Source organism: Barbus barbus (genome assembly GCF_936440315.1).
Source record: "Barbus barbus genome assembly, chromosome: 34".
Taxonomy (NCBI): Eukaryota; Metazoa; Chordata; class Actinopteri; order Cypriniformes; family Cyprinidae; genus Barbus; species Barbus barbus.
The window spans coordinates 9,038,761-9,046,670 of record NC_136762.1 but is presented as its reverse complement, the minus strand read 5'-3'; the positions used below and the strand labels follow the sequence as shown (position 1 = coordinate 9,046,670).

Genomic DNA, 7,910 nt, shown 5'->3' with positions numbered 1-7,910 from the left:
TATCAGCAACAATATTTTCAGATCCTCTGACATGTCGAATGTCAAGGGAGTAAGTGTTATGGGGCGAACAAGACGTGAGACGTGTGGATCCATGTGCAGAGCTTTATTCAAAGGTGTTGTCACAAACAGGTATGGTTCAGTAAACGGCAAACAGACATGAATGAGGCAGGACAAAGAGTACTCCTAGGACAAGTGTGGGCCTTCGATCGGCGAACAGTATCCAACAGGGCAAGGCAAAGAGACATAATCCAGGTACACAGCAATAATCCAGGCAGGGGAAAACACGATCCGAAACAGGCAAGGCAAGACTATGACTATGACTACTAAAACAGGCTCCGTAAAGTATTGGTAATCTGAGGAGATTACAAAATTCAACTTTTTTTTTATCTCTAAAACATGAAATGTGGAGTTCCCTGTCGATATTTCACTCGTACTGCGTCGTAAGACGCTTGTATGGGAAAAACTACTTTTTTCTTTTCAACTGAAGCCTTTTCAATCACGCAGTGAAACTGCACGTCCATTGGTTCGTGCAGTGCTATAAAATCAAACCAATCGCTCAGCGGTGGCGATGAGCGAGCCTGTGCCTATACAGCCTGCATAGCCCGCCATAATGGGCGGGGCGTCTGGCTATATAAGTGCCCGCATCTCAGATTTCTTCTCTTCAGCGATGAAGATTCTTCCTCGCTGGCACCTACTTCGCCGTAGAAATGCCTCAGCAGCCAGATTGGACGCTTTGCAGCACACAGCTCGCGATCCCAGTCTATCCCCTGCCGCCATCCGGCAACGGTCTAAAAGAGCCTCACAAAAACATCAATCGACATTGTTTCAAATGCCACGCCGTCATTGTAAGACGTGCAGAGCTCCTCTGCATGCTGATGACGGACACACTGAGTGCGTATCATGTTTGGGGAAATCCCCGGACTGACTGCTCTCATTGCGAGAGTTTTAGTCTCGTCTCTCTGCGCTCGCGGATAGCTTTTTTCCCGAAGTCCACGATGAGCTCACTAAATCGTGGCGCGCCCCCTACTCGTCTCGCATCCGACCTTCTGCTTCCTCCGCCCTCACCTCCGTTGACGACTCTGAAGAGAAAGGATACGAGCACCTGCCCCCTCTGGATGAGTCCGTGGCCGCACATCTCTGCCTGCCCACGGCTATAGGATGGAAGGCGAGGGCAAACCATCTGTCCAAGCCGTGCAGAGCCACTTCTGCACTCGCTGGACGCGCCTACTTGGCAGCTGGACAAGCGGCTTCGGCACTGCACTCGATGGCGGTCCTCCAGGTCTTCCAGGCCAAGATGCTCGCCAGCGAGGAGGCCGGTCTCGACGCGGCTTCACTCAGGGACCTGAGGAGCATTACGGACGTGGCCCTGCACGCCACCAAAGTCACCGCTCTGGCCATCGGGGGGGTCAATGTCCAGCCTGGTGGTGTTGGAACGCCACCTGTTGCTCACTTTGACGGAGATGAAGGACACGGATAAGGTTCCCTTCCTCGATGCTCCAGTCTCAGCCAACAGCCTGTTCGGGCCAGCTGTGGAAGGCTTTGCAGAGTGGTTTACGGAGGCTCAGAAGTCGTCTCAAGCGATGCGACACTTCCTCCCGAAACGCTCCAGTTCCTCTGCTGCTGCTAGTTGCCCCAAGCCTGTGCCGACTCAGCAGCCCGCCAAACCAATGTCAGCCACTCCCGACCCCCTAAGGATCAGCAGCATAGAGGGTGTTCCCGCTCGGCAAGACGCTACCCCTTCCCGAAGTGCCAAGGACCCCGGCCCAAGATCGTCTTGGATCCGGCGCCTCAGAAGTCCTCCTTAAATGTCGCGATGCATGGATGCGGCTCTCTCCCCTCTGTGACAGATGGGAATCCGCATCCTCAACTACCTCGACGACAGGCTCATTCTGGCCCAGTCAGAGGCGGTTTCAATGTCGCACAAGACCCTCCTCCTCAGCCACTTAGATCGCCTGGGGCTCAGGGTCAACTTTGCCAAGAGCACACTGTCACCCAGCCAACGAGTGTCGTTCCTGGGGACAGTTATCGACTCGGTGCAGATGACAGCAACTGTCTCAGCGGAACGAGCCATGATGATTCAGCGCCGTGCGGCCTCCTTCAAGGAAGGGGCCATCCACCCGCTCAAGGCTTTCCAAATGTGGTGGCGATGTTCGGCCAAGCTCCGAGAGTAAATGAGGATGTCATCGATGTACACTAGGACGAACCGGTGTAGATACTCTCGGAGCATCTCGTGCATGAAATCCTGGAATACGGAGGGGGCGTTGACAAGGCCATACGGCATAACCAAATATTCATAGTGGCCGGTGGGTGTTACAAAGGCTGTCTTCCACTCGTCCCCCTCGCGTATCCGGACGAGGTTATACGCGCTGCAGAGGTCTAACTTCGTGAAAATGGTGGCACCACGAAGATGTTCCAGGGCAGCTGGGACGAGAGGAAGAGGGTAACGGAATTTAACTGTTATGTTGTTTAGTGCCTGGTAATCGATGCAAGGCCGCAAGGCCTACTCCTCCATGGCCTTCTGTTCTGGAAGTGACAGGGGGTAGATTTTACCCTTGGGTACTGGCTCACCTGGTATGAGATCGATCGCGCAGTCCCATGGCCGATGAGGAGGTAATTGAGAGGCCTTCTTGAGGCAGAATACGTCTCTGAAGGGGGCATAACAGGTGGGTATGTCGACGGATTGCTTCTCAACTGGACTCTCTATGGACGTTGAATTCACTTAATTGCCTGAACAGGTCTCCTCATGTAACTGACCTATTCTTAATTTAACGGGACCGGCGCTGAATCTGACTGTACTTCGTCCGATGGGCTTTCCGGTTATCGAGTGGATTTGGTAGACTGTCTGGTTGGCAATGGTCGAGAACTTGAGTTGGCAGCAGAGGCTCCCTGATATGAAGTTCCCGGCGGACCCAGAATCAAGGAGGGCCTGGACTGGAATGGATATGTTGGGGGTAGTAAGCATGACTACAGTTGTGAGCGACTTCATATTTTGAGTGATGGGTTGAATGACACTCACCAAAAGTTGAGGAGGGCGAACAGGGCATGTGGATCTTATATGCCCACTATTTCCACAATCCATTCCTCAGTCGCCTCTGCCGCTCAGAGTCAGACAGATGAGTGTTGTCAGTTTGCATGGGTTCATGGACAGGTTCTGGAGGGAGACTTGCCTCTGGGTGGCGGACGGGAGGAGAACAATGGGTTAATGACGGCTGCTCAGCAAAACAAGACTGCATGGAGCATCGGATGGTTTGTTGAATAAAGCTTTCCAAACCGCAGGAGTCATCATAACTGGCAAGCTGCAAGCGCAATCTGGGTTCCAAACCTTGCCGAAAGGTGGTGAGAAGGGCACTCTCATTCCATCCACTGGCCGCCGCCAGTGGATGGAATGAGATGGTAGAGTTGATCGCTGATGGAAGGATCACCATTTAATCGACCAAAAACTTCACGGAAGTGGGTTGTGAAACTATTATACGATTGAGTGACGGGACCAGACTGTGAAAAAATAGTTTCAGCCCATTGGAGTGCTTTACCAGTTAAGAGGGATACGATGAAGGCTATTTTAGATTTTTCGGTGGGATACAGATGCGGTTGCATATCAATGTTCAGCGAACACTGCAGGAGGAACCCGTTGCACTCCGCCACGCCAGAGAAGGGCGCTGGTCTGGCCATGGGATTGGAGATCATTGGTGCTGAAGAAACGGTGGTACTGGTGACTGAGGTGATCAGGGGTGCTGGTGGTGGTGATGGAAAGCGATCGGGATTGCTCATGCTGCACCTTCGGTGTGGGTCCGGTCTTCTGTTAGGGAAGCAGACTTCACACAAAGGATTAATACAAAGTAGTGATGTTTATTGACAGCTGAGCAATTAAACGGATGATGAGACGGTGAGTATGGAATGCAGATATACTTCGGATGAAGAGATGAGTGGATAACTTGACTGACCTGTCTTGACAGGAACTCGTGGACGAAGAGAGGACCACACACCTCACTGTTTGAAGACAGCTTTCTTGACTGGAGAACCAGGAGACGGACAAACACAACGCTTGGAGAGATCACAAGAGGTAAGTACACAGGCAGGTAGGTAACAGGTAAGTCGCTGAGATAGCATACAGGAGTCCACTTCATAGAAACGAGACCGGACGTTTGAGTGTAGTGAGGTGTGTGGGTTTATGGTGAGGGGTGATGAGTTTCAGATTGTGTGCAGGTGTGCTTCATTAGAATTCCGGTGATGGTGTTCACTGTGATTGGCTAGTTTGGGAGCCTGGTCGATCTGTGATATACAGAGTACATAAAAACAAAGAGATAATCTAAAAAATAAGCCTTGTGCATTACAGGGAATAATATTCTGAATATTTTACAGTTGTTTAGATACCTTTATCTTAAATGGTGTCAGAGTTTAATGAATTTAAGTAGGTAGTGTATATAAAACATAAAAAATATGGTTTCAGTACTATATATAAAAACAATAAAGGAATAATCACAAAAAAACAAGCCTTGTGCTTTGTATGGAGTAATATTTAGAGATTTTTACAGTTGGTTTGATACCTTTAAATCAAATGGTGTTGTTGTTTAATGGATTTGTATTATTGCATACATTAAAAGTTATTAAAAATTATTATAAAATGCTAATTCCAAAAACAGAGCCTTGTGCAATAACAGGGATGTTTTTCTGAACATTTTAGTATTGTTTTTTTATAGTATAATGTAATGTAGTTGAATGGTTTAATTAATTTATATTGTTCATTTTAATTTTAATTAAAAAAAAAATTTAAGCCTTGTGCCACGTAAAGGGCAAATATTTGTGTCTGAGTTAGTTACGGCTCAAAACATAACTTGCGTTAAGAGTTTAATTCTTATGAAACCGAATGTCTAATGAATGTCAAACGTAAAACTAACTTTACCGCCATCTTTGGACAGTGTTCGCTGATCGTCGACCCATGCATACTCTCAGAATACTCTTGTGCCTTGCCCTCAATTTATCTGTTTACTGATGTTTGACCCTGCATGGATCCGTACGCCTCACGTCTCATCGACTCCGTTACAGTTAGCTTTTACAATAGTGAGGTCAAATGCCCGCGTGAGTCATGATGATTATAAAAATAAATATAGGGTAGATTGGATTATAATAGATACTTCAAATAATTACTGGTTGAGACAAACATAAGGCAATATTATTATGGAAATATTATTAGTAATTGATTACATTATTCAAGACAGACTAACATTATTATTAGTAAAAAATAATGCTTAATGCTTTACTGATAACAACTAAAATATACAGTATATATAATAGTTACGCGTTCTTGGTATTTCATCATGAAGGAGACCAATACAAATGGCTGAATATTTAATTGTACAGTATAGGCTACATATTTGTGGATTGTGAGCAAAGAAAACAGTGAACTTTCACATTCATTTTGGGATCTGTTCCGTAAGTAGCGTTTTGTCTTACAACGCAGTAAAAAAAGAAAAAAGAAAGATTATCAGAGGAATAGTCAAATACTGCTAATAAATTTGTTGTTATTCCCACAATCTCCCCCAAGAACAGGCTTCAATGTCATTGTGTTTTTACAACATTCCTATATTCATATAAGTGAAACTGATACTTTGAAGTGTTACTTTTAGAGAGGCTGCCCCAAAATAAATGAGATAACAGTGGAAATAAAGATTATATGTGTAGACATATTCAATAAAAAGAATTGCCTTAAGTTTGCATCAATAAATTGATATCTTTGTTCATGTTTAGTTTTATTCTTTATTGTAAAGCAAAGATGGTGATAACAAAAATGCCAGACATTGCAACAAAAAGACAATAAAATGGTATCAGATCTCAGACCAACATGCTCATGTGAAAATGGACTATTGAATTGCATGTTCAAACAGGAGTACATTATAAAATAATATTATTTGAATTATGTGAACAAGCATGAGCGTTAACAGCATTTGGGTGGATGAAACTAGGGTAACATGAAATATGCACATATTTCACCATAGTAATGACTTCTCACACAAAGTCATGCTTTGCTTGTTTTCCTTTGTTTTGTCTTTGGGTTAGTGATTAAGAATACATACAGTACAGCAGGCACATTAAATAAGATGTAATAGATACAAACCACGTACAATAATTAATAAAAGCATATCACCGCTTTTCACTTCTTTATGCTTATACACAGTGGAACAGACAACTTATTGTATATAACCCAGTATATTTAGTTAATCTTTTCCTAAATTTATTCTTAATCCATTGATTTGCTATCTTTTAAAAGTATTTTTGAGAATGTATTTTAATACAAATTTATTTCACATGAACAATTTAATTAAAAAATAAAGAGAAAAAACAGTCAATTGTAGCTAGTTTAAAACACCCTCAATTTGTGTTGATCTCTTTTTAAGGTATTTTCGAATTAAGTCTTTGATTTCAGATGTATTTAAAACATAAATAATGGGATTTAGCATTGGTGGAACAGCATATGCCAGAGATGTGCTGATGACCCTTGCATTGGGAGTAAGAGAAACCATGAATGCAGCAAAGTATATGCAGATTATGGGAAGAAAAAATGATCCCACTAACAACAGGTGAGAAACACAGGTCTTTAGTGCTTTTAAACGTCCTTCCCAAGTTGTTATTTTACTTAAGGCAAGAAAAATGCCCAGATATGACAGGACTATCATAATCAATGGTGCTACAACATATAAAGCTGTGCAGAGTTTTGCCATTAAAGCATTAATGCTAACATCATTACATGCCAATCTATACACTGGTCCATGATCACAGTAATAACTTGGTATCATATTGGTTTTACAGAATGAAAGTCGTGTGATCGAAGTCACCACAAAAGCAACCAGACCACTGTTAAATGCCCATAATCCTACAAACACAACACACATAACATTATTATTCACTATGGCATGATATCTTAATGGCAAACAGATTGCAATGAAGCGATCATATGCCAGAACAACAAGAGTGTGACTCTGCATAGTACTAAAGAAGTGAACAAAAAACATGTTAGCCAAACAAGCATTGTATGATATATACTGTGAGTCAAAAACAAATATCTTCATCATGTTAGGAACCAGTGCATTAGTTTCACCAAAGTCAGCCAAGGCCAAGTTAAACACAGCAATGTACTTTGGACTGTGCAGGTTCCGGTCAACAACTATAATAAAAAGGACTGCAGAGTTCCCAATTACAGCAACAATATAAATGAAAAATAAGAAAATATAGAAATAAGTGCTGTACGGTATACCTGAAAGTCCAATGATGAAAAAGTATTCAGGATGAACAATAGAGTTATTCTCAGAAAAACTTTCATTTACAGAATTCATGGCAGCTTTGAAATTTGTGTTTAGTCCAAGCTGAAAATAGACATGAACACAAAGACATAAGAAACGCATTCATATGAATGCAAAGAATACACAAAATTGTCTATTAACTATAACATAAACGCATAACATCAAATACACCTACAAAGCCAGAGTAAATAATGACTTTTTGTCTGTGACCTACCTTAAATTACTTTGGACATAGACCTGTCCTACTGCACATTTACTCTATTCACTGGATATCCTTGTCATTGAATTTAAATATTCACCAAAATCTCCTGAGATCATTCTGACAAAACAATGACATAACACTTGCATTTTGTAATCAATTTTCTGGGCACTATAGCTTGGAGGGCTAGCTGTAACCGTATCTTCCTCTGGACATCCACCATATTTCAACTAAATATGATTGGTAAAAAATGTTAATAGATCCACTTTATCAGCAAGGAACATTAAACAAAACATTCAGGGACCCCCGTAAAACATGTTTTGTCAGGTAAAAAAAAAGAGAAAAGGTTCTTCATGTGGCACAATCTAAATTAAATAGTCCAAAATTATTATTCAAAGAATTCAAAAAATTCTATA

The 7,910-nt window shown here is 42.7% G+C and overlaps 1 protein-coding gene across 1 annotated transcript; it reads right to left on the bottom strand.

The window, feature by feature from the left end:
• Positions 1-6,350: 6,350 nt before the first annotated feature.
• Positions 6,351-7,562, bottom strand: LOC306853800 (olfactory receptor 52E8-like; the record flags this gene model as incomplete). Its single annotated transcript, XM_079391453.1, has 2 exons — positions 7,510-7,562; positions 6,351-7,358 (listed from the first exon to the last, which is right to left on the bottom strand). The coding sequence occupies exon 2, from the start codon at positions 7,326-7,328 to the stop codon at positions 6,351-6,353; it is 978 nt and encodes a 325-aa protein (XP_079247579.1). The 5' UTR covers positions 7,329-7,358; positions 7,510-7,562.
• Positions 7,563-7,910: the final 348 nt, after the last annotated feature.